A 24005-nucleotide genomic window follows, 5' to 3' on the forward strand; every position below is an offset into this window, starting at 1 on the left:
ACTTTGGAGGCATGAAGTGATGAGCCACAAGAACGTGGTGAGATTTGGAGATGGGGATAATTTGCAAACTGTTCACGGCTGTCGTAAATTTGAAGTTCCCCTAGAAGGCTGCTTCCTGAAAGATGAATGAATTTAAGAAGACTCCAAGGCTGAAAGTGAAATATCTGATTGGCGGCATTCTCGAGCGAAGAGTGCTGATTGAAGGGCCATGCAAAATTGTCTGCAAAGAAAGAACAGAGAAGAACTGCCGCAGCAGAGGCCAATGCCATGGAGGAGGAATTATGCTGCCTAGCGGTTGCTCCACCAGAGCGAACCTCGAGTTCACAATGGACTCGAAGGTGTGGACTGAACTACGCTCGCTAGCGGCCAGGCTAGCCTCTGGCCTGGTCAGAGCTCTGGAGAGACCCTGGGTTTCAAGATGCATGCCGGCTGTTCTTATTTCCTGATCCATTTCGCTTCTGCTTCATGATCGCTGTGTTCTTCTTCTTCTGCTCTTTCTGCTGCTCTCCTCCTCGGCTTCATTTTCACCACTCAATTCCTCCGTCGTTCCCCTTCCTCAACAACCTCTATCTCCTTCCCTTTGCTTCCCGCTCCTCGCGCTTTATCATCTTCGTCCTCGGCACTTCAATATCACGCTGAACTCAAACCCACCCCAGGAGTGCCTTCTGTTCAGCCGCTTGGTTGCTTTTCCCACTCGACCATCTCTGGAAGACTGTTGCTCGAGTAAAGTTACATTCTGCCATCCCAAATCGTTTCTTTTTCCTCACCTTCCCAAAACTCATACCCTTGGTCCAATTCGTAATCATCTCCTGTCTTCACGGCAGGCTCATCAGTCTATTTCCCTTGCAGACCCGACCAGCGCCAGTCAAGGAACGGAAATAACATCTACTCGCTTCCGCATTGGACCGACCTGTTGACTTGCCGTCTTGGAATTCTTCCCTCACGCAGCTCTCCGTGGCTCGCTTCACTCGACGCCTTCCATCTGAAAACATATCACATCGACGGCGGAGCTCATTGGAGAATATCGTTCCTCGACTCGAGGCAAGACAAGGAGGCCTCGGTTCGTTTATCGGTTTGCTTTCAGATCTGCACCTAGGCGCCTGTCTCCAGATCGAGGGGCGTGTTACACGAGGCAAAACCACAAACATCATTGAAGACTGCAGCGCTGGTGTGTGCCCTTTTACCCTTTTCTTCTTTTCTTACTTTTCCTTTTTTCTTTCCCTCATATATCTTCTCCCTTTTTTTTGTTCGCTCCCGATCCTCCGCTTATAGATCTTCCTAAACCCCCACACTTGAACCAACAATCCTCAACTACTAACAAGAAATCTTCGAGCTGACTGTCTTCCTAAAAGTTTCACCATCTTTCTCCTTTGTTCTTTTCTTACCGCGGGTTGTTCGGGGAAATGTCGAGCTGCAGGACAAGTTTCGTGTCGATTCTGAACAATGATGACAACCCGGCATTTGCGGTTCGATCGGCTTACTATCCCACCTCTTCCCACCACTATCCCCTAGAACAACGACCATCAAGAAGCACATCAGATTATCACTATGGTCGAATGTACTCCGACTCCCCATCGCCGAGGGTAACGCGGCAACCATTTGATCCCGTCGCAGGAGCCACCCAGCCGACATCCCCGGGGTCTTCAGACTGTTCTTCTTACGAGTATGCAGCCAGCTCTGGGACAGGCGCTTACCATCACCAGCATCCTAACCGTCACGACCCTTACGGTTATCACGCGCGTACGGACAAGCGGCTCAGCGGTCACTCTATGGCCGAGCCTCCATCCCCTCAAACGTCGATCGCTAGCACGTCGAAGGAATCTGTGGGCCCCAAGCCAGCTCGCAAGAACAAGTATCCCTGTCCGTTCGCCGCTAGTCACGCCTGTACAGCTACGTTCACGACGTCAGGACATGCGGCACGACACGGCAAGAAACATACCGGGGAGAAGAGTGTACATTGTCCGATATGCAACAAGGCGTTTACTCGAAAAGACAATATGAAGCAGCATATCCGCACGCATCGAACGCACTCCGACGACATGTCTTCCAGCGGTACGCAGCGGAGTAGTGACACAAATCGGGAATGGCCATCCGCAAGAAACAATCCGTTGTACGATAATTAGCCATCCGACGGCTGTTCTTCGAAGACACGATTGCCTATAATGGCATAAAGATGACGGTTCAATGGTGTGCAAAAAACAAAGAGTCGCCACCCCGAGGACTACTGGGTCATCATCACTCCCTGTGATGAAGGAAGGAAGCCTGAGGAGACCGTATGGGATCTCTACTACAGCCGCTGCTGCTCATTCAAGACCCGATGCACAATTTAGTGCTCGTCTTCGAGCCAAATTCTTCGAATCAAGATTCGAACGAGAGATGACCGTGAACTTGGAAGAGGTGGCTGCTGGGCGGCACTCACAATCTGTCACAGGTGTTATCTTTTCCTCCCTTTCCTTGCTTACTTTTTCAACTCTGCCGTCCGAAGTGAAGGATAGAATTGAGATAGACTCATGCTTCCAGATGAGCAGAAGCAATCCGGATGTACCTTGCCAACAGTTCCGCCTATGTATCATGAAGAGGCATGTATTGTTCATTTACGTCGCTTCGATTCACCTTTTTTCTTCTTGCGTCATCGCATCATCCGGTTCATACTTTGTCTTCTTTTCATTCAATTTTGGTTAGGATCATGGATGTATTTGTTATCAGCGTTTTCTTATTTCTCTATGTCTATGTCATGAAGGAATGGATAGAGGTTACTGGGCTGAATTGTCATGTACAATATACAGAGCGACACCAGATTGGACTCACTGAGTCCCAATGAGAGATACCCAGACGGGTTTGGATCGTCTAAATTCTGCGTATTTGTCCCTAGAAAATTATTATCCAGCCCTGGGATACTTTTCGCAGAACCATGGATCGGAAGAGCGAGGCTGACGAAGTCCGGTCGAGCCTCTGCCGGTGGACCAGGGTTCGGCCGGGGTTGGGTCAGGAACCCCCGGGGCCAACGCTGCGCTTCATCTGGTGAGTTGAGTTTTGATGCCCTTCTCTAACTTCACCCAGTCAATTATGCTTGAGACGTCACTCCAAGGGAGAATATGACATTTTCAGAGGGCCTTGTCTCAAAGAATAAGGCTGCTTCGTCGACCGTTTTCGATGACATCACCAGCGCTCCTTCAAGCAAATGAGAATGTGGTTGGAACCCACCGTGCTTTCGCTCCAAAGCAACGCGATTCATCATGAAAATAGCGCGGGGTATTCTTTCCAGTCAGACAGAGCATTCACCGCATTTTTGGGACTGGTGAAGGAGCTGATTTGTCAGGTATTCTGCAATTCTTTACGGAGACGCCCGACAGCCACAGATGGAGAATCTGGTGATCTGTGGCTTGAACACAGCCTGGACCTGCCACAATTTCGAGGCAAAGAACGACGTGACGTCAGAGTCAGTGACTGCCAGTGCGGCTGATGCCCCGCCAATTGCCACACTTAAGACCAAAAAGGGAGTGCCTCGTGGTCTCTTCTCTCCGTCTTCTTTCATCCTCGCATTGAATGCCCTTTCATCTCTTTCGGACAACCTGGGCCTATGGTTCCATCAGCCACCATCTGATTCATTATCTCTCACCTCATTCTCCCAAACATGGCTTACTACGATAGTCCGCCGCACTATCACCAAGACCGCTATCCCCCCGCCGCCTACCCCGAAAGCCCCCATTATTATGGACCAAATACATACAGCGGGAGCCATCAACCAACGGATGTAGTGGCACAGCCCAACCCATCCGGCGGTACCAGAGATGCATACTACCGTAATCATCCCGCAAGGGACTCATACAAGTACGGTTATGACGACCATCGCCAATCGAGGCGCTCACGCAAGAAGAAACATCGAGCACACTCTGCGAGTGGACACTACGACGACCCGTACGAATATGAGCCTCGATCCCGACCTTCGAAGCATTATGATGAACGACGTGCGTATATCCCTCCTGTTTGAGCCAAGTCACGGTAGAACTCATGACGCTAACATTGGATCAGGCGGGCGTGAGAAGTACGGCTATTCTCCATCAACCAGCCGTTCGCCTCCCCGCCGTCGGAGATCCATGTCAGAGCGTGCCCTTGGCGCTCTAGGTCTCGGAGCCGCTAGTGCAGGGGGTTCCAAACACCATGATAGCGGACGGGGCCGCTCTCGTGACCGAGTCCGTAGGTCTTACTCGTATTCGCCTTCTCCTCCTCGCGGCAGTCGCCACCACCGTGGTAAGAGTGAACAGCAAATCGCTCAGGCTGTCAAGGCGGCTTTAGCTGCGGGAGCGGTAGAAGCCTTCCGTGCCCGCAAGGAACCCGGCGACTGGTCCGGGCCCAAAGGCAAACGCGTTCTCACGGCCGCACTCGCTGCTGGAGGGACCGATGGCATAGTCGACCGAAACCCTGACAAGCACAGCAAGCGCCATATTCTTGAGTCGACACTTGCTGGACTTGCCACCAACCGGGTCATCAACGGATCGCGGTCCCATTCAAGATCACATAGGCGATCACGCTCCCAGGGCCGAAGCACAACCAAAGACGCGGCCCTCCTGGGTCTTCTTGCCACGGCTGGCAAGAAAGCCTATGACCAGTATCAGGATCGCCGACGGTCCACCTCCCGTGGTAGCTATGAAGATGACTACGACTCGCGCCCTCGCCGCTCCAAGAAACGTAGCAAGAGTGTGTCCGAATACATCAATGAGGGCATGGCAGCCTTGGGTCTTGGCGAGAAGGGTGAGAGAGACGAGAAGGATGATCGACGACGACGCCGCCACCGCGAGCATCGGTCGTCGCCCTACGATGATGACTACTCCGATGATAGTCGGTACAGTGATGATGATTACTACCGCCGACATCAAAGTCCACCGCGGGCTAGGCATTCCAGAGATGTGAGTCGACCCTATTATACCCCTGCAGCGGGAGCCAGAGTCAATGGGGGTTATGGTCACACGTACGTGAAATCCTTCTCCCAGCGCCCTGGCTCTCGATCTACCAGCGACCAGCAACGTGATTGAAAACAGCATGGTTCTGACGCGTATGACAGTATCGATGAGCGCAAGAGGCACAAGAAACTCAACCGGGAGACATTGTGGGCGACCGGTTTAGCAGCAGCCACAACGACCCACGCCGCCCACTCGCTGAATGAGCACATGGAAAAGCACAGGGGACGCGCGGAACAACTCAAGGATGGTGAGATCATTCCGGATGAAGCCCGCCATAATCGGAAGAACCAGCTTTCCGATCTTGCAAACGTCGGTATCGCCGCACTGGGCAACCAGTCGGCCGTTAATGGATGGAAGAACTTCGATGAGAAACGCCGCGAACGAGCCAAATGCCACAAGCAATGTAAAGAACGCTCCAAGTACTTGACCTACGGACACCCCAAGCCCCGCCCGCACCCGCACGGCACGCAAAGCCTGGATTATGGCCGTTCCCGCACCGTTTACCCCGACGAGATCGAAGAGAACTGGTCCGATGTCAGACCGAGATCGACAGCAGGATCGTCTGGTGTGATGGTCTAATTTATTTCTTGTTTCGCCCCGCTACCCGCATGATATCTTGCGGAACAGCGGATGTTCCTGCAAGGCATGAATGATGAGATACGACGCATGCATTTGACTATGTGCATATGGCCAGCTTTATGGATTTGCTACCGCCCATGAGTTATACTATGACGACATGACACTTGTCCTGATATATTTCGTACCCTATATCGCACCATGTTCCTTTGATGACCAATGATAATTTCGGGGATTTAACGACTTTGCCTTTGCCCTACCATGTACACGAGCCGTAGCCTTCTACAGGAATTTGATATTCCACCTTGTATTTCCCCGATATAAGTAAGTTCTGGTAAGTTAAGTGAGATATCAGTATCCCCTCTACCTCCCAGGCAAAGTCAAATCAGTCTCCAAAAAACCACCCAACGCAAGCGCGGAACCATGAACCCCCTCCCTACCTACACCGTCTACCCCATTGTCGCATCACTACAACATAACCAACGAAAACAACTCCCTCCTCCACGCAGCAAACAGAGCAGAGCACGGGACTCCGCTCCTTTACCCTCGTCCAAAAGACCTCCTCAACGAGGGCGTGCGCGCATCTTCCCAAACCCCACCCAGGCTCTCTTCCGCCCCTGCTTCTAGAATTGCCCACGCCACGCCGACCCCTTCCCCCCGTTGCCTCGTCACCTCGTCATCTCGTCACCCTCTTCCTCGAACACACTGCCCGCATCCACAACACGTGGAGGTGGTTCTGGAGGCTGGGGGCGGGTGCGAATGCGAATGTTGTATAGAGATGGATACCCGCCGAGAGGGCGTTGTATGGTGCTTTGCTGCGTATGAGTAAGCGGGGGGATGAAGGTGGTGTGCGGGTTTTGCTTGGAAGGGGCCGGGGGGGCTCGATCCGTAGGGGAGGGAGGGATAAGGATGGTACGGTACCTAACCTTGAGGATGGATTATGCCCGTTGAGGGCGAGCAGCGGGTGGAAGTCGAAGGGAGGCGCATACCTAACATAGGGGCGGGGCGTTGCGTTGTGGATCTCTTGACGAGGAAGGATAACAGCACGCGGTTGCGAATGAACTACTTGGGTCTAGGGTTTAGAGATTTATACGGTGAGAACGCGGCGACTCCAACAATCCATTCCAGCCATGCGATCAAGTATGGGACGGTACGCTAGCTAGCTAGCGACGAGTTAAGCAAGTGTACAAACCAACAGCCAGGTCAAGATCAAGATCAAGTCAATCCAACCCAGAAACACGACACCGCGGACCAGGCCACAAATCTATGTACAATGTACTTGACAGCAATCGAAGAACCAGGTATGCAAGCAAGTACAGAAAAGGAAAGCCCAGGAAAAGAAAGAAAGATGGATATCAAACAGGCCAAGCTGTATTAAGGAGAGCGATGGAAAAGGAAAATGGATGCTTGTTGGTGGCAACGGCGCCATGACTCGAACAAGGCGCTAGGCAAGACAAGACAGAGGATGAATTCGAGAAGCGCTCGGTGGAATTATACAGTGATGGTGAGACACGGTAAATGCGCTAGAGGGAATGCAATGTGAAGACGGCAAGGGCACGTCAACACTCGAACTTTTGCCGATTTCCGGTGTGTCAACTGGTGTTGTTATGCTGGAGGACGGGTCGTATGCAGGTGTTCTCAATATTTGGGGGATCAAGATAGCAAGGGAGTGATGCCCCACGATTAATCGGGAGATAACGGGATCACTCTGTCCAACAAATGTATGACGATTCCAAGAGGTCGTATTCTAATAAAAGGAGGGATGAACGGGCAGCATCATCGGAAAGGAGGGCTGTGGACTATCGATCAGCATGAAGGTTCAGCCAGCTCATATCCGAGTTGACGTTGCTTCGTGGGAGTGGTTGGCCATCTGGGATCAAGATACTGGACCCTCGCGTGTTCGTGCGCGCCGAGTCGTGCTTTCTGTAATCGGTGGTCGTTGGTGTGGCTGTAGAGGGTAGTTCTCGGGTGCTTTGATTGGGGTTGTAGTAACTTCGGCTGTAAGTGCTACTGGGTGGGCGGCCGAGCCAGCTCTGTGTTTGTGCCCCGTACCCCCGGTTGGGGTCGTCATCTTCTGAGTGAAGGCTCACGGAGTCGGCACTTGATATCTGGGCCGACTGACCCTCGACAATCGCGATTTGTCTGCCGTCTCGGGCGGATGTCGCGAATTCCGTGGTGGGGCTGCCGCTGTGAACTCGACCGAGCGGCTTCGGTTGTTCCAGGAAGCTAGTGTTGAGAGGCGTGAGGCCATTGGAAGCGCCAGGCCATAATGTTGCCTTGGAGCCACGAGTAGACTCGTATTGCGGCTGCATACCGACAAAGTTCGGGGTGGTGGTATCCTGGAAGTATTTGCCCCAGCCTTCATCAGTGGTTTGATCGCCAGGGCGCACCGATAAATCTCGAGCCGCAAAAGTTTTATCATCCCTAGAATAGTTGCCCGCATCACTGGACTGGATGTTGTTAAGAGGACTTGGCCGGGCTAGGTGAGATTTCTGCATATAATGTGGGATGGAACCGGCAGACCTCGGGGACTTTTCGTCGCCCGCATTCCCAGAAAAGATGGCTAATGAATCCATGGAGGACGCTGCGGCCGGGGCGGGCCCCTGGGCCATTGGGTAAGCTGAGCGGGTGAGGGGTTCTACGCCCTGGTCCTGGAAGCTCAGCCGGTCCTTGTCCAGTCGCCCAGCCCTCCTCATTTTCTCTTTCTTGCGTTTGAGGAGGAATAAGATGAGAACCAGAATGGCAGCAACGCCCAGTACACCTCCCACAGTTGCACCAACGATTGTGCCGATGTTATTGTTGTCGGAGTCATCATTTGACGATGTGGACGCCGTGGGCGATGTGGAGTTAGTTTCAGAAGCCGTAGGCTCTGGTGTAGTCGAAGTGGTAGTATTATCAGCAGTTAATGTTGTCGTCCCAAGAATGTCCTGCATAGGTTTGTCACCATAAAACAACTTCGTCGTGTTGGTCCAACTGTTCGAGGTTTGGTTGAAGATGGCCAGAGAATCGGTGCCGCTGCCGCTGGAAACAACAACCAGCCCGTTGTCACCCTGCGCTATTGAGTAATCTTGTCGTGTGCTTTTGGATGCCAAAGAACCATCATATTCTGGATAGCCGTCTCTTTTGCTCTCTTTGGAGGATTGGGGAGGCATCATAATAGTGCTTGTGACCGTATTGGGTGAAACACTCATATCGAAAGTCTGCAGCACCATACTCCCGTCCGTCCGATTGAGGAGGGCATATTTGGCGTCGCTCGGCAACTCTTTGCCCATGGTGAACCCTGAGTCGTGCCAACCTTTGCTTGCATCCCAGAAATGCACGCCCTCGGGAGTAGTCAAACCACCAAACAATGCTGCCTCTTCATCGCTCCAGGGTAGAAGCACCGGCGCGGCCGCAGGCGATGCATCGGCACCAGACTGTGAATCGAGATCGTAGGGCGAGTAGGTGCGTGCAATGAAGGTGTCAGAAGTCACAATAGCTCCATCTTCGGGGTGGCCACCATAGACAAAGATCGAAGAAATAGATTTCAGGTAAACAGCGCTGTGAGAGGTGCGGTTGGAGAGGTTTGGGCCGGTGAGCGGGATAGTCTTCCACGTCTTATCCTTGAAAGAGTAGCGTTGTAATCCTGGGTTTTTCGACCTCGAAGACGTCCCTCCAACTACATAAAGGGCCTGTTGACTTTCGTTACCATCAATACCACCCGTGACACATGCCGCACCCGAGACTGGCACACCCGGGGTCAACTTGGACCAAGTGCCATTGCGTTCGAGAGGGATGGAGGCGAATCCTTCTTCAGAGTAGGTGTACAGCGTGTTGTCGTGAATCACTGAGCAGTGGCCCTCCAGCGCCACTGGGGGTTTGGGCACAATCATGTCGCTAAAGGAGAGGTAAATTCAGGTCGAGTCTTCGAGTATACCAGTCGAAGATGGGATCTGGTGGAAGAACCAGCCACCCGAAGAGAATGACGCGGGGAGGGGTCTAGGGGGGAAGATAACCAGAGACGACTGCCAGAGCACTATCTCATTGTCTCGAAAGGGAAAGAAACCGTCGTCGAGGACGATATTGCACTCGACCGACGAGTTACGTGGATGGGTTTACAGAACAACGGTCGCAGGACCCGAGTGTTCCTGGAATGAAGGTCGAGAGAGATCGACCAGTCGGTCGCCCGAACGGGATCGAAGGAAGGAAAGAAAGGAATGTCTGGTGGTGGCTGTCAATCGGCGAATTTTCAGGGGCTGGAAGAGCACAGAGGGCGATCAATGCACGGTGTCAAACGGGAAAGGGAGAAGAAATGAGAGACACAAGACAACAAAGACCAAGGGAAAACACGAGAATCAGAAGGAGAGAAAGGAGAGAAAATCGATTGATTGCATTGAACTGCGCGGTGAGAAAGAGAAAAGCGACGGCAGGCTCCAAGCCAGGGGAGCGAAAGAGAGCGAGAGCATGAATTAATTTGGGGGTTGAAAGTGAATGGGCGCAGCAGGCTGGCAACTGAAACGACGGGCTGGGCTTGGACCAACGGCGACACGAAGATTCTCTCACCTTTCACGGAACCAGTCTCTTGGGAAGTCGTCAATTGAGTCGAAGGATAAATTTGAGAGAGCGAAGATGAGTTTTGGGAGAGGATTGTGAGTTGAACCAGCAGAAGAGCGAGCAGCACGTTCGCAGTCGACGAGGGATGATCTGAGGGGGAGAGAAGAACACAACTGATACAAGACAAAACACGAACACGAGGTGAGGGGAGGTTGAGGGTCAAGAACGATGAGGGAGAAGAACTCGAGGGTGATGAGAGGCAATGTGACAAGACAAGCTCAGCTGTTGCACCCGCAAATCCAACACGCTCAGGTCCAGCCAAACAGACGAAAGAACGAGAACGACGTCAGGAACAGAGCACAGATGATATCAAACCGGTTTGTTTAGGCGATCCTTACAGGCTCTGCAAGGGACCCGTTCAGGGGTACCATGAGCCCACCCCGCTACGACGCCCGAACCATGGTTGAGCCTTCAAAAAGTTCTACGCTCGATTATGTCTCCTGATTAGTCGATGTGACGTCGGAGCAAGAAGATGCCAATTTCTGAGACAACAGAGTTTTTTGCAGACAAGAGTCAGCTGCTAACCTGACTGAATCCAAAAATTACTTCTCTGCTGTTCCTGCATCACTGGCAGATGGCCGAGTGGCAGAGGGATCGCCAGTATGCACCACTCACAGCGCCAGATTCCAATGGCTGATCGTCAGGCTGCCGTCCAGCTCACAAGTGCAGCTTTCTTGCAGTGTCATTGGCTGAAAATTAAATTCTGCAGACACCTGAGGTTGTGATGGTGGCGCCTTTCTTCTCCTCCGACATGCTTTGGTGCGGCTTGTGCCTGAACTCGCCATTATTCAGAGGAGCAAATTCTATCAATGATTAAATAAGTGCCGATTGACATGGTAAACTTTGTAAATGTTGTTACTACCCCTCCAGCAAACAGCTTATGAACCCTCTGTCGACCCCTGCTTCCATTGGTGTGCCATCCGCAGCAGCTTTGAAAGGTTCGCCGCCGATTTGTCGTCTGCTGGGAATACATAATCCATGTACTCTTCGTACCGGTCGTCGTCGAGCTTGCGCCGCTTCTTGACACGCCGTGGCATCTGTGCCTCGATCTTGTCGATATCTTCCGGCGATCCATGCGTATGTTCAAACGACCTCCATGCGTTGAGCAGCTCCACTCGCTGTAGGTATATTAGCATCGATGCTTCCTCTCTCGCAGATAGTAAAAAGGAACGGCATACCTCTTCCTTCAACTCCTTATCCTTGAATAGCTTGTGCGCGCGCTCAAATACAGCCCGAGCTCGTCGTTTGGCGTCGTCACTGATGGGCCGCTCTTCCTCCTCTTCCTCTTCCTCCTCTTCATCTGGCACATTGATTTCAAACCGTGCGTAGTTAATCCACACCTTGACATGGTCTGTCTTCTGTAGGAGGCGCTCGTATAACTGCCGTTCGCGCTCATATTCACCTTCATCATCCTCAAAGTCGATATACGATTTCCAGACAAGTTCCGGCATGTCCAGAGTCGGCTGCTCAACGCCAAGTTCATAGATGGCCCGCACGCGCTCAGTGTCATCCAGACCCCGTTCCAGTTCCGCGTATTGAATCCATGATTGGCTGTTGGACGGATTCCACTCAATCTGCTTCTCATACAGAGTCCGGCACCGTACAAACTCGAATAACTGGCGTTCCAGGTCGATGTAGCCGCGGAAGAGCTTATCCTTCGGGCACATGCCGATCGCCTGGCCGAGCGTCTTGCGGGCCGCTTGAAGATTTAGCTGCCGCACCTCAAACTGCGCTTTCATCAACCAGATCTTGGCGAATGTGAACTTTTTGTGGGGGATAAGCTTTAGACACTCCGCGTAGACCTGACGGGCGCGGTCGACGTCTTTGGCCTCCATCTCTTCCCATAGAGCATAGAATATCCACAGATAAATATAACGTCTCCAATGTCGTTTCTCGTGCGAAGGGGGGATTTGTGCAATTCCTCGTTCGTAGACATCCCGAACTCTCTCCGGGTCGCCAGATGTTTCTTCCAAACGGGCAAAGTCGAACCAAACATCATAATTGCGTGAGTTCTCCTTCAACTGCTCCTCGTACTGAACTCGGCGCTTTGCGAGAATAACATCTTCTACGCCCTCGCGGTCACCATATTGCTTCTCAAAAGTGGTATAAGCCTTGTGGAGGGTAGCGGATTTGGAGCGCGGTAGCCGGTCGAGAGCATACTTGAAGATCGCTCGAGCACGCTCATATTCCTTGAGTTTTGCTTCGAACTTGGCGTAGGCGATGAAAAGCTTCTCGTCCATGAAGTCCTCGCCCAGAGTTTCGACCGCCACCCCATAGACCTCCCTTACCAGATCGCTGGTCCCGTATTCCTCTTCAAAACGAGCCCATTTGATCCAATTTCTCGGCTCAGGATGCACGATCGTGAATCGCTGAAAGATCGCTCTCGCCCGCTCAAACTCATTGTACCTCTTTTCCAGCTTGATGTAGGCACTCCAGGCACCCTCTTCCGGTTCCCACGACATCCAACGCTCGAACACTTGTCGCGTCCCGGGAATATTCCCCAAAGTCTCCTCCATATAAACATATTTGTACCAGAGCTTATCCACGCGTGGTAAAATCGTGACGGCGCGGTCGAGTAAGTTCCTTGCATGGTTGATATTCCGGTTCCGCATTTCCGACTCGATATATCGAATCCACAGCGGTACAGATGTCGAACTAACATCGAGAGCCCGCTCAAAAATCGATCGTGCCCGCCGAAATTCCTTCTGTTCCAACTCCCAAGCGGCGTACCGCATCCAGTTGTTCATGTTAATCCTGTTACGTCGTACATAGTCCTCAAACTCCTTTCGCTTGCGACCCTGGTATTCATGCAGCTCTTCCAAGTCCGCGAATCGCTGCGTCGGCGCCGCAAGCGCAGGCTCCTGCCGGTCAACAGCCTCGCGAAGCAGCTGCTCCGCTGAGATCTGGATGGGGGCGGGAGCCTTGTTCTTCACCCTGGGAGGGCCGCGTGATGCCTCCATGTTGAGAGGGTATCAAGGCCGAAAACCGATGCGAAGGGAGGATGGGAAGGTGAGGACGATTCGAAAGTTCGTTCAACCGAGAGTCCCAAAAAAGCTGCACTGAGATCCGGCCCACCGCCCGGAACCTGGGTAGCTCGGATGACTCAGCAAATTATTTGGCTTTGGCATAATCGATGATGCGCCTCTTCCTTTTTCAATCACCGTCGTCTGATCAAGCTTGTGGTGACTGCTACCTCGCAGCGAGTGAATCACACTATGTCTACCGCCGAGGAACTTTTGAGAGATTTTGAGGATGATGAGGATTTCGAGGCTGGGGGTGCCGAGGGCATCGAGGAGCACCAGGATGAACAGCAGCAACATGAACCGGATGATACCAATGCAGAAGTCACGAACGAGTTCGAAACCGCCATATCGACCGCAGACGAATTAACGAGCGAACACAAAACCCTACGAGATCTTTATTCAACCAGATTCCCCGAACTCGAGACCCTAGTGACGAATTCTATCGACTATGCGAAGACGGTCGCTATCCTCAAAAATGGCCCGCTGAATGACATCAAAGCTCTGTCAAACTCTGCAGACAACATGGCTAGAGTGCCACTGAGATCAGTCCTTGATGGTCCTACGCTGATGGTTGTCGCGGTGGAAGGCACAACGACTCGAGGACGGGAGATGACCGAGGAAGAGCTGAAGAAGGTGCTCGTCAGTTGCGAGAAGATTCTAAAGCTAGACAGGGAGCGAACTGCGCTTACACAAAGCATTCAATCGCGAATGAGCCAGATTGCTCCTAATCTGGCAGCTTTGATCGGACCGGAAACCGCCGCTCAGTTCCTAAATCAAGCAGGAGGATTACGGGAACTGGCTAAGATTCCAGCGTGCAATTTGGCCGCTCAGGGTTCGAAAAGGAAGGAGGGGCTAGGCTTCGCGACAAATATCGGCATCAGATCTCAGGGATTTCTCTACAACTCTGAACTCATTCAGGACATCCCTAATGACCTGAAGCGGCAGGCGATTCGGATCGTCTCCGCCAAGATGGTGCTGGCCACTCGGGCCGATGTCTCAAACTATAGTCCTGACGGATCCCTGGGCGAGGAACTGAAGCAGCAATGCTACACGCGGTTGGACAAGCTGACGGAACCGGCTCCGAATTCGGGAACTAAGGCTCTTCCCGCTCCGGATGATAAGCCTTCCAGGAAACGAGGCGGTAGAAGAGCGCGAAAGGCTAAGGAAGCCGTGGCCATGACTGAACTTCGCAAGGCACAGAACCGACTTGCCTTTGGCAAAGAAGAGGCCGAGGTTGGTTATGGAACAGGCGAAGGAACTGTCGGCTTGGGAATGATGGGCCAGCAGGATGACGGGCGTATCAGATCGACCCAGATCGATCAAAGAACTCGGGCAAGATTGAGCAAATCCAACAAGGGCTGGGGTGCAGCGACTCCAGTCAGTGGCACCGCCTCGTCTCTACGCACATTCAACCAGGGTCCGAGTGGGACAGCGAGCGTTCTACAAGCTAAAGGCCTCCGATCTTCAGGCATCGGGACCTCATTTGGCGGTACAGCTGGTACAGCTAGTACTATTGCCTTTACTCCTGTGCAGGGGTTGGAACTTGTTGACCCTAAAGTGCAGGCGGAATTAAGCCGCAAGCGCAAGGCGGAAGAAGACCGATGGTTCAAGTCTGGCACATTTACTCAAGTGGGTGGCCAGAACAGCACCACCAAACATTCGTCGGAAGCGCCCAATGGAGGGTTCAAGGTACCTGCATTACCCACGAAGAAGGTCGACACTGGCGCAGGCAAAATGGGACCCCCCGGGCCACCCCCAAAGTAGTCCTATGGCCTGTTCTCCTTATCTGGGCATGTGAGCATTGCGCGGCGTTTGAAGACTCGAGGGTTCTAGGCTAGCATGATACCAACAAAGAATGTATGATAAACTCGAAATTTTACACCAGCAAAATACCTTCTGCGACGTCTTGATCGCGTGGCTTCTCCAATCTCCATTGAGCAGATCGGCAAACCCTCTGGACTCCGGACCCAGTCAAACCCGCCGAGTCTGCCAATCTTCACACACAGCAAATCTCGGTGAGAATCCAACGCTATACGAATGCTACATCGAAGCAGAAGGATGCGACATCGAGCGGTGATGCCCTCCGCAAGGGCGATCTCGTCATCGCATTGCGTGCTTCGGGTGCGATCTTCGTCCAATTCTGTTATCAGAGACGAAAATTAGCAAATTGACCCAGTCCGTTGTAGTTATAAATTGAGCCAGACCTTTTTGTCTCTTCACCAGTCCTTTTTGCCATTGAATAATTTCTCCTTGCGAGACTCGTTTCCTTTGAGGCGTTGAGCGTGCAATTGTTCCTGCGATAGAGCATAGATCTCCTTCCACTTCCTTCTCGAATGGCATCCAGCGTCGGCGCCGTCGAGCCTCACGCAGCGCCACTGGGAAAAGAACCTGGAGTTGAAATACACGAGTCCAAAGCGTCACCTTCACCCACAGACGACAGAGAGCAAAACCAAGCCCAATTGCAACCACACCTAAACCAACCCCCCAATACCACCACATCGCACCTCCTCGTCTCCTCCCCCTACACAACACCAGACCACCTCCTCGACCTCTCAACACTCAACACGGCAAACCGGATCCTCGCGCTGGCCCTGACAATCCTCGCCCCAATCCGCACAGACTACGCCACAGCGCCCTACTTGGAATCCTTTAACTGGCCCGCCGTCTTCGCAAAAGTCCACGAGCTCGCACGCGCAGAGGAGCACCGCTGGACAAGGCAGAGCTTCTACGTTGTGGCGTTCCGGTCCATTCTCAGGGCCGATGCGAATGGGGACCGACTGCATTTGCTCGACGAGCGGTCGCATGCAGAGGCCGTGCAGAGCGGCGGGTTACTAAAGTACTGGTTTGGGGTGAAGAATGAGCGCCGGGAGAATCTGGCTACTTGTATGTCTCCTAAGTCTCCTGGAGTCTGTCTGGGCTTGACTTCAGTTAAGTTCGCTAGAGCGAGTGCTGACCAATGGGCCCACTAACTTGCAGGCGTATGGAGGAGTCGGGAAGACGCGAGGGCAGGCGGGACGGGACCCTGGCATGCGCAGGCGCGTGGGGCGGCGAGGGAATTGTATGAGAAGATTGAATTCACGACGCTGGAGCTTGTGATTGGGGAGGATGTCGGGGACTGGGAGTTTAAGGCGTGGCGGGATTGAGTTCCCGAACGAGTGGTGGGCCAGACGACATCGCGGGATCTTCGATGTTTACTATGTTTGGTTCGATGTATAGAAAGGGGAATTTTTCCCCGCTCGTTTCGGGCTCTTCTAGGAATCTTTCCACGCACCGTGTGGGTAGATTCCTCCACTCGCTATGGACGTTTTACGATACAGCTTCCAATGGTGAGCAAACACAGGGCCAGGGGGTTGGAGAGGGTGGAGTAGCTGGAGGTGGTATACTTCGCCTTGAGTAGTATATAAATAAACGGTCATGGTCCTGAGCTCGTTCGGTAACTACAACAGATAGTATCTCTTGAATCTACACCCTGAGGATATAGCTATCATCGACAAGAATGCCCGGTGCCCTAGCAGAACCCCTCTCCGTCACAGACGGACCTCTAACCTCCGAGAACGCCGCCCTCCTTCGCCCCTCAGACCCAACCCTCCCTCTCGAAGAACTCCGCGCCCGCTACAATGCAGACGGCTACCTCTTCCTCAAGCAACTCCTCCCTCGCGAAGACGTCCTCGAAGCCCGCCGCCAGTACTTCTCCTACCTCACCCCCACCGAAGTCCTCAAAGAGGGCTCCGACCCCGTCGACGGCATCTTCAATCCGAAGAAGGATCCCGAGCATTACCCCGGTATAGGGGCCGGGGCAGTCGGCGGGAACGGGCGACCCGGCGGCGAGAATGCAGTGCAGTTCGTGGACCGCGCGATAGAGGCGCATTATAAGGAGTGGTATGTTGAGAAGCTGTGTCACCACCCCGTGCTGTATGACTTCGTTGCAAAGTTTAGCGGGTGGGGTAGCGACACTTTGACCTTTCAGAGGACGCTGTTGCGCAATAATGTCCCCGGTACGAAGCCGATTGGCGTGCACTATGATCAGATCTTTTTGAGGCATGGAGAGCCAACGAGTGTGACGGCTTGGGTGCCGATTGGCGATATCAAGGTGAATGGGGGTGGGTTGATTTATCTTGAGGATGGTGTGCTCCCTTTCCCTTTCCACCCAAGCTAGGCTGGGGTATATTAAGAAGATCTTTATCCAGGGGACGCCGTCGGACTCAAGATTGAAGAAGAGTTCACCAACAAGGCCAAGCAGGCTGGGTTGACGGAAGAGGAGGCCCGCTCGGCGTTCAACTCGAACATGATGGCCACTGGGCTGCTGTCTGAATACCCTGCGCAATTCGCAAAGGTGCATGGACGGCGCTGGCTGGTCTCTGCCTATGAAGCTGGCGACGTTGTCTTGCACAAGCCACATACGGTATGCTTGCAACCGCGGCTTGACTCTCTACATTTGCTAATGGTGGGCCGCAGATCCATGCTTCGACTATCAATAACGATTCTGACGGCGTGATTCGTCTGGCCACAGACCTTCGGTTTTGCGACTCCTCGAAGCCGTATGATAAGGTATGTCCGCGATAGCTTTCGAGGAATCAAGTTTAACAGTAAATAGCGATGGACGAACGCCTACCGCTTTGGAGACGGGGTCTAACGTCGGTCGCGTTCATGTGTCAGTTCCACTCAGAATATAGTCACCGCAAATACTAGTTAATTGAACTCGGTTTCGGCGGTCAGCTCAGACTTGGTCGTGGGGTAGATTCATGTCAGCAATTCGGTGTGCTCAATGGCGTTGAGGCAGGGAAGAAAGCGGGACGCGCGTACAGGGAGATATATCTTGCCGCAGGAGTCCGTGGAGCGCCATTAGCCGTATAAGTCGAATGACAAGTATTCTTGGCGGGTGTGTGAGTCAATTCCCAGCAATCTTATCAAGTCAGCCGTTGCGAGGCCTCCGGGGCTCGCTCTATCACTTGAAGCAGCTGCCGGGTTTGCTGGGGTGCCCCGCCGAAGGAACAAGTGCTCGTTCTTGAGAGATCAAACAAGGCCCATACTCCCCCAGCAGTGATGGCACAGCGCAAGCGTCGGTATGAATTGAGACAGGTGCTCTCGTCAAGGAAACTTGGGGGAAAAGAGAAACAGCCTCGACTCGGGGTCTCGGAGAAGTTTCTTGCCTCGTGGATGCTTCCGTTCTCACATCACCGAGCAAGCTCCGAGGGAACAGGCCGAACTTCCCCGGGGCCTCTTTTCGACTTTCCGTAACTTGTCTCCTCGCATCCTCTGGCGCTCTACTCTTTCCATTCTCAGTAAAATTTGGCTCGCAAGGTGGATCTTTCAGGACCTCCAGGGGTGGAGGCCTGAGTACACAGGCTGCATTTCTCACATCGACCGGGTGTGGGGCTGGATTGGCAGCATCAAAATACTCCGAGTAGGTTGAACCGGAGTATCTTGGGCTGCGACTCATTATTCATTACAAGGGTCGAGCACTCGCTGGTGCTCTGGTTATTGTCGGAGATGTCCCAAGCGGGCAAGCAGAGGCTTCCAAAGGTTGTCCGGAACCTCTTGGTGGTCCTCCGGCAGCAACGGGACGAGCGGGCCACCAACTACGTTCAATTTACACACCATTCGATCATACAATCCCAAATTTTTTGTAACCCCTTGAGTAGTTCATCAAAAGTGATGCAAGTAATCAGTCTCAATAATATATTGAGAATGAAACCATGGAATGTTTGGCCGAGAGGCTGATGCGCTGGGTAGGGCCGACCGCCCCATTTTTCGCAAGCCCCGCCGTAACAACTGGAACACGCCGACCCCGAGCAGCCCCTCTTTCAGTTCTTCTTTTCTTCTCACCCTCTTCCTCCTTTTCTTCCCTTCTCTTCTCTCTCTCGCATCCCCTTTCTCTCTTCCATCTTTTCCCGTGAGTTCTCCTCCTACCTCATCGATTTGACCAATTTGGATGTCAATTGCTAACCCCTACCTTTCAGCCTTTTTCACATCTTCCTCCAAATACCAGCCATGGCTGCCCCCGCCCAAAAGTTCAAGGTCGCCGACATCGTACGTTCCCCGAAAACTTTCTACCCAATGGGTGAGAGGCTATGTCTGACAGGAGCAGTCTCTGGCCGCCTTTGGCCGCCGCGAGATTGAGCTCGCCGAGATTGAGATGCCCGGCCTAATGGCCATCCGTGCCAAGTATGGTGCCGACCAGCCTCTGAAGGGCGCCCGCATTGCGGGTTGTCTCCACATGAGTATGTAGCCGATTGGATTCTTGAAGATGGTTGGCTTGATTTATTGACTTGCACAGCCATCCAAACTGCTGTGCTCATTGAGACTCTCACTGCCCTCGGTGCTGAGGTCACTTGGACCAGCTGCAACATCTTCTCCACCCAGGACCATGCCGCTGCTGCTATTGCCGCCTCTGGTGTCCCTGTTTTCGCCTGGAAGGGTGAGACCGAGGAGGAGTACAACTGGTGCTTGGAGCAGCAGCTCCAAGCTTTCAAGGATGGCCAGAAGCTCAACCTCATCCTCGACGACGGTGGTGATCTGACCTCCCTTGTCCACACCAAGTACCCCGAGATGCTCAAGGACTGCTACGGTGTCTCTGAGGAGACCACCACTGGTGTCCACCACCTCTACCGCATGCTCAAGGATGGCAAGCTCCTCGTCCCCTCCATCAACGTCAATGATTCCGTCACCAAGTCCAAGTTCGATAACCTGTACGGTTGCCGCGAGTCCCTCATCGATGGCATCAAGCGCGCTACCGATGTCATGATTGCTGGCAAGATCGCCGTTGTTGCTGGTTTCGGTGATGTCGGCAAGGGTTGTGCCCAGGCGCTCCACACCATGGGTGCCCGCGTTCTCGTCACAGAGATTGACCCCATCAACGCTCTCCAGGCCGCCGTCCAGGGCTACGAGGTCGTCACCATGGAGGACGCTGCTCCTCTCGGCCAGATTTTCGTCACCACCACCGGTTGCCGTGACATCCTAGTTGGCCGCCACTTCGAGGCCATGCGCAACGATGCCATTGTTTGCAGTGAGTTTGCTGTCACTCTATCATATAGTTCCCCGCTAACATTTCAGACATCGGTCACTTCGATATTGAAATCGATGTTGCCTGGCTCAAGGCCAACTCCAAGTCCGTCCAGAGCATCAAGCCCCAGGTTGACCGTTACCTGATGCCCAGCGGCCGTCACATCATCCTCCTTGCTGAGGGTCGTCTGGTCAACCTCGGTTGTGCTACCGGCCACTCTTCCTTCGTCATGTCCTGCTCCTTCTCCAACCAGGTCCTCGCCCAGATTGCCCTGTTCAGGGCTGAAGACAAGGCGTTCGGCCAGAAGTACCCCGAGTTTGGTTCCACCGGCAAGAAGCCCATCGGCGTCTATGTCTTGCCCAAAATTCTCGACGAGCAGGTCGCCTACCTCCACCTTGCACACGTCAACGCCAAGCTCTCCACTCTCACCCCTGTGCAAGCTGAGTACCTTGGCCTGGACGCCAAGGGTCCTTACAAGGCTGAGCAGTACGTATTACCTGCTCTTTTGAAGCGAGGGGTAACTAACTTTTTGCAGCTACCGCTACTAAGCTATTTCTTTTTAATATTTCCGATACCCTGACGTAGACTTTTTCAACATGATCACGATGTTACGAATAACATATGGGCTTCTTATCAACATGGAGCTCAAAAGCATTGTCCTTCAACGGCATAAAAGTGGCATACACGGGGTTTCTGGGTAGTGTTTTGGGTTCTATGGGCCGGTCTAGTGGAGTATGTTTGCATTCAACAGTGCCTTGTTCTGAGTAGATGGACATATATACATACATAGCAATAATGAAGCATGGCCACCTGCACTGAAGATCAATATCCAGAACGCACCAGAACAGTAAAATCTCACGGCTTTGATTTCCTGAAAACAACTGAGGCAATCCCCAGGGTGTCCCAAAACGGAAATTTTCCGATGGTGGGGGGTGTCAAGATGGTGGGACAGAACCACAAAGTGACCCAGCGACACTTATTTACCCGGTTTTCTCCCTCTCAAGGAGCCCAGCTCTCGAATTAGGACGTACTACCCTTCACACTCTCCCAGAAACCATGTCTCGACCGCTGGAAGGAAAGTTCGGCATCATCACTGGCGGCTCGCGGGGTAAGCTTCCAACACTGACTTTTACATATGGAAAGCTATCTAACCTGAATACAAGGTATCGGCGAAGCCATCGCCAAAAACCTCGCAAGCAAAGGCTGCTCCCTCCTGCTGAACTTCACCTCTGAATCCTCGCGCCCAAGAACCGAAGACCTCTGTACAACCCTCTCAAAAACCCACTCCATCCGCTGCGTCCCCGTCCAAGCAGACCTCTCTACCCCCGAAGACGCCGTGAAGAAGATCATGGCTGCCGCCGCAGAACATTTCCCCAGCACGACCATCGACATCCTCGTCAACAACGCCGGCGTCTCGGCGGACAGAACCCTCAACGACCCCGTCAAGGGCCCCATGGACGCGAGTTACTTCAACTGGCACTACACGATCAATGTGCTCGCCCCGCTCCTCCTCACGCAAGCCGTCGCCCCGCACCTCCCGACGAATCGCTCGGGACGCATCGTCAACATCTCCTCCGTCTCCTCGAGTCTCGGATTCATCGGGCAGACTGTCTACGGCGGGACGAAGGCCGCGCTGGAGGCTATGACGCGCACGTGGGCGCGAGAGCTCGCGGACCGCGCGACAGTCAATGCTATCAACCCCGGTCCCGTGACGGGGGATATGTACTTCAAGACTGGGGAGGGGTTCTGGAAGGAGATCCAGGGGTTCCAGGATAATACGCCGTTGAGCAAGTTGGCTGGCGGGGTGGATGAGGATCCGAGCTTGGCGATTGGGTTGAGTGAGGAGCAGGTTGGGCTGGTGAGGGAGAAGATGGGCGGGCGGAGGCCGGCGTTTACGGAGGAGGTTGCCGGGGTTGTGGGGATGTTGTGTACGGCGGATGGGGGGTGGTGTACGGGGAGTGTGGTTTGTGCAAATGGGGGGATGAAGTTTGGGGTGTAGGTTGAGTATATGAGAATTCCAGTATTTCCAAACTCCGTTCTACTGTGGCCCCACCTGCAGCCACCGACAACAACTCAAACCATAACAACCACTGTGGAACAACGGAAATATCATTATGGATGTTGACACGGAAGCTTGTAGGCAAAGTGACACAATGTTTATCATCTGGATGAGACATCTCAACAAACACAAAACGGAGCAACTGGCGGCCAGGCTTGCATATCAGGATTGTGGTCGACTTCCTGTCAGTGCCGAACACCACTCGCAAGGCTCTTTCAATCGCTGCTACTGAGTGAAATTTGAAGAGGGACCGGATGTGGCTCTTGGCCGGTCGATGTTTCGGAAAGAGAAGCTGCAAGATGAGGTTGCTGTGATGGAGTATATCCGTCTTTATACATCTATTCCGGTCCCGCAAGTGTTTGGCAAGGGAGACTCTGTGGTCGGTCCCTACATGATTCTGGTATTTGTCGAAGGGATGCCTTTGTCTGACCATCTTCGAGCGTCACAAGACCCGCAGAAACCATCCACCTTAAAGTTGGATATCAAGACGGATACCCTACGGCGGGCCTATCGCTCCATGGCAGATATCCTGCTGGAGCTGTATAGATGTCGGTTTCCGGCAATAGGTGGCCTCGTCCAAGACGAGACAGGGCGATTTTCTGTCAAGAAGCGAGCCGTGGCATTCAACATGAATGAAATAGTTGGACTTTCAAAGTTCCCACCTGAAAGGCTTTCTCAAGATTGCTTTTCGAATGCGATATCATATTTTGAGTCACTGGCGGACGACCATTTTCATCACCTCGAGATGCAGCGAAATGATGCCGTCACCGACGAAGCCGACTGCAGGAAGAAGTACGTCGTACGCCGCCTATTTCTCAAGATCGCTAGAGATTTCTCTAAAAATCATGACTATGGCCCATTTCCACTGTTGTGTGACGATTTACGCCCTTCGAACGTCATTGTTGACGCTGATATGAATGTTCAAAGTGTTATAGATTGGGAGTTCTGCTATGCTGGCCCTCTGGAATTCTCGCACTGCTCGCCATGGTGGCTGCTTCTAGCACGTCCTCAGACATGGGAACCCGATATTGATGACTTCTTGGTTCATTATACCTCGCGACAGAAACTATTTCTCGAGATTCTGCGGGACCGTGAGAGTGAATTGGCTCGTGAATGCATCCAGCTTGGTTCGCCACTCCTCTCGGACCAGATGGCGAGGTCACTTGAGGATGGCACCTTTTGGTTCCACATTGCCGCGACATACAGCTTTTCTTTTGACGATATCTACAGGCGTTTTATACACCCTAGGTATTACGGGCGCAGCGACTCTGTCGAGGACCTTCGAAAATTGTTGAGTGAGGAGGAAGAGAAGGATATGGAGCCATTCATTCGAAAGATATTGGATCAAGCGAAGGAAGGTGGTCTAGATACGTATCGCACTTTGGAGGAAATGATGCAGTCTTAGTGTTTGTGGTTCAGTATCATATTCTCATGATATTGACTGCGGCTGAGACCAGTGGATGAGATTTTCACGCTGCTTATCCAGCCGAACGACTTTCTTAGCGCTGTCGGATACATGGAGGAGTTTGGCATAGATATCGTGGATCACCGGGGACGCAACTCTTTGCTCGGCCATCTTGGGGAAGCTCATGAGAATTTAATGATGAAGGTTGATGTAAGTTTTCTACCAACCCTCTTCTGTAATCATTGTAGTGTTAATAACTTGAGCATTCCGTAGGTATTAGGGACTAATCGCCCTATGAAATATATACAATTGAGAATCTATTCCTTCCCTGGCCAACGTTCATATCGACCTTTGACATAAAAGTAATAGACTTTCTAACAATATA

At 52.8% G+C, this 24005-nt stretch overlaps 11 protein-coding genes across 11 annotated transcripts; 8 read left to right on the forward strand and 3 right to left on the reverse strand.

The window, feature by feature from the left end:
• The first annotated feature begins 1021 nt into the window (after positions 1-1021).
• BJX67DRAFT_98748 (C2H2-type zinc finger protein) lies at positions 1022-2213 on the forward strand. The gene has a single exon (XM_071035700.1). The coding sequence runs from the start codon at positions 1404-1406 to the stop codon at positions 2121-2123; it is 720 nt and encodes a 239-aa protein (XP_070891060.1). The 5' UTR covers positions 1022-1403; the 3' UTR covers positions 2124-2213.
• A 918-nt stretch (positions 2214-3131) lies between these two features.
• On the forward strand, positions 3132-5657 carry BJX67DRAFT_98737 (uncharacterized protein). The gene is made up of 4 exons (XM_071035699.1): positions 3132-3264; positions 3320-3968; positions 4033-4969; positions 5063-5657. Exons 2-4 carry the CDS (start codon positions 3635-3637, stop codon positions 5538-5540), a joined length of 1749 nt encoding a protein of 582 aa, XP_070891061.1. The 5' UTR covers positions 3132-3264; positions 3320-3634; the 3' UTR covers positions 5541-5657.
• Positions 5658-7151: 1494 nt separating this feature from the next.
• BJX67DRAFT_98787 (uncharacterized protein) lies at positions 7152-9682 on the reverse strand. The gene has a single exon (XM_071035702.1). It carries the CDS (start codon positions 9407-9409, stop codon positions 7337-7339), a length of 2073 nt encoding a protein of 690 aa, XP_070891062.1. The 5' UTR covers positions 9410-9682; the 3' UTR covers positions 7152-7336.
• Positions 9683-10732: 1050 nt separating this feature from the next.
• On the reverse strand, positions 10733-13168 carry clf1 (putative cell cycle control protein (Cwf4)). Its single transcript, XM_071035701.1, has 2 exons — positions 11309-13168; positions 10733-11248 (listed from the first exon to the last, which is right to left on the reverse strand). The coding sequence occupies exons 1-2, from the start codon at positions 13088-13090 to the stop codon at positions 11009-11011; spliced, it is 2022 nt and encodes a 673-aa protein (XP_070891063.1). The 5' UTR covers positions 13091-13168; the 3' UTR covers positions 10733-11008.
• Positions 13169-13295: 127 nt separating this feature from the next.
• BJX67DRAFT_341463 (U4/U6-U5 snRNP complex subunit PRP31) lies at positions 13296-15380 on the forward strand. Its single transcript, XM_071027894.1, has one exon. The coding sequence runs from the start codon at positions 13346-13348 to the stop codon at positions 14915-14917; it is 1572 nt and encodes a 523-aa protein (XP_070891064.1). The 5' UTR covers positions 13296-13345; the 3' UTR covers positions 14918-15380.
• A 106-nt stretch (positions 15381-15486) lies between these two features.
• Positions 15487-16296, forward strand: BJX67DRAFT_376930 (uncharacterized protein; the record flags this gene model as incomplete). Its single annotated transcript, XM_071031985.1, has 2 exons — positions 15487-16036; positions 16130-16296. The coding sequence occupies 2 exons, from the start codon at positions 15487-15489 to the stop codon at positions 16294-16296; spliced, it is 717 nt and encodes a 238-aa protein (XP_070891065.1).
• A 353-nt stretch (positions 16297-16649) lies between these two features.
• On the forward strand, positions 16650-17786 carry BJX67DRAFT_376931 (uncharacterized protein; the record flags this gene model as incomplete). Its single annotated transcript, XM_071031986.1, has 4 exons — positions 16650-17277; positions 17341-17555; positions 17609-17701; positions 17748-17786. 4 exons carry the CDS (start codon positions 16650-16652, stop codon positions 17784-17786), a joined length of 975 nt encoding a protein of 324 aa, XP_070891066.1.
• Positions 17787-17809: 23 nt separating this feature from the next.
• Positions 17810-18769, reverse strand: BJX67DRAFT_98886 (uncharacterized protein). The gene is made up of 2 exons (XM_071035703.1): positions 17957-18769; positions 17810-17875 (listed from the first exon to the last, which is right to left on the reverse strand). Exon 1 carries the CDS (start codon positions 18591-18593, stop codon positions 18099-18101), a length of 495 nt encoding a protein of 164 aa, XP_070891067.1. The 5' UTR covers positions 18594-18769; the 3' UTR covers positions 17810-17875; positions 17957-18098.
• Positions 18770-18775: 6 nt separating this feature from the next.
• On the forward strand, positions 18776-20976 carry BJX67DRAFT_341470 (adenosylhomocysteinase). The gene is made up of 5 exons (XM_071027895.1): positions 18776-19183; positions 19242-19374; positions 19431-20159; positions 20207-20642; positions 20692-20976. The coding sequence occupies exons 1-5, from the start codon at positions 19145-19147 to the stop codon at positions 20702-20704; spliced, it is 1350 nt and encodes a 449-aa protein (XP_070891068.1). The 5' UTR covers positions 18776-19144; the 3' UTR covers positions 20705-20976.
• Positions 20977-21212: 236 nt separating this feature from the next.
• On the forward strand, positions 21213-22155 carry BJX67DRAFT_369503 (SDR family NAD(P)-dependent oxidoreductase; the record flags this gene model as incomplete). The annotated part of the gene is made up of 2 exons (XM_071030769.1): positions 21213-21264; positions 21320-22155. The coding sequence occupies 2 exons, from the start codon at positions 21213-21215 to the stop codon at positions 22153-22155; spliced, it is 888 nt and encodes a 295-aa protein (XP_070891069.1).
• BJX67DRAFT_341482 (phosphotransferase family protein) lies at positions 22131-23825 on the forward strand. Its single transcript, XM_071027896.1, has one exon. It carries the CDS (start codon positions 22490-22492, stop codon positions 23618-23620), a length of 1131 nt encoding a protein of 376 aa, XP_070891070.1. The 5' UTR covers positions 22131-22489; the 3' UTR covers positions 23621-23825.
• The last annotated feature ends 180 nt before the right edge of the window (positions 23826-24005 follow it).

The sequence above is a fragment of the Aspergillus lucknowensis genome, assembly GCF_044049455.1.
Source record: "Aspergillus lucknowensis strain CBS 449.75 chromosome Unknown BJX67scaffold_2, whole genome shotgun sequence".
Lineage (NCBI taxonomy): Eukaryota > Fungi > Ascomycota > Eurotiomycetes > Eurotiales > Aspergillaceae > Aspergillus > Aspergillus lucknowensis.

Excerpts from the sequence above, each read along its gene's own strand:
- BJX67DRAFT_98748 (XM_071035700.1), top strand. The coding sequence starts at position 1,404 with ATGTCGAGCTGCAGGACAAGTTTCGTGTCGATTCTGAACAATGATGAC.
- BJX67DRAFT_98737 (XM_071035699.1), top strand. The coding sequence starts at position 3,635 with ATGGCTTACTACGATAGTCCGCCGCACTATCACCAAGACCGCTATCCC. Across the intron at positions 3,969-4,032 it reads GAAGCATTATGATGAACGAC|GCGGGCGTGAGAAGTACGGC; the intron begins GTGCGTATATCC and ends ACATTGGATCAG. Across the intron at positions 4,970-5,062 it reads AATGGGGGTTATGGTCACAC|TATCGATGAGCGCAAGAGGC; the intron begins GTACGTGAAATC and ends CGCGTATGACAG.
- BJX67DRAFT_98787 (XM_071035702.1), bottom strand. The coding sequence starts at position 9,409 with ATGATTGTGCCCAAACCCCCAGTGGCGCTGGAGGGCCACTGCTCAGTG.
- clf1 (XM_071035701.1), bottom strand. The coding sequence starts at position 13,090 with ATGGAGGCATCACGCGGCCCTCCCAGGGTGAAGAACAAGGCTCCCGCC. Across the intron at positions 11,249-11,308 it reads ATAAGGAGTTGAAGGAAGAG|CGAGTGGAGCTGCTCAACGC; the intron begins GTATGCCGTTCC and ends ATATACCTACAG.
- BJX67DRAFT_341463 (XM_071027894.1), top strand. The coding sequence starts at position 13,346 with ATGTCTACCGCCGAGGAACTTTTGAGAGATTTTGAGGATGATGAGGAT.
- BJX67DRAFT_98886 (XM_071035703.1), bottom strand. The coding sequence starts at position 18,593 with ATGAGTCGCAGCCCAAGATACTCCGGTTCAACCTACTCGGAGTATTTT.
- BJX67DRAFT_341470 (XM_071027895.1), top strand. The coding sequence starts at position 19,145 with ATGGCTGCCCCCGCCCAAAAGTTCAAGGTCGCCGACATC. Across the intron at positions 19,375-19,430 it reads TGCGGGTTGTCTCCACATGA|CCATCCAAACTGCTGTGCTC; the intron begins GTATGTAGCCGA and ends TGACTTGCACAG. Across the intron at positions 20,160-20,206 it reads CAACGATGCCATTGTTTGCA|ACATCGGTCACTTCGATATT; the intron begins GTGAGTTTGCTG and ends CTAACATTTCAG.
- BJX67DRAFT_341482 (XM_071027896.1), top strand. The coding sequence starts at position 22,490 with ATGTTTCGGAAAGAGAAGCTGCAAGATGAGGTTGCTGTGATGGAGTAT.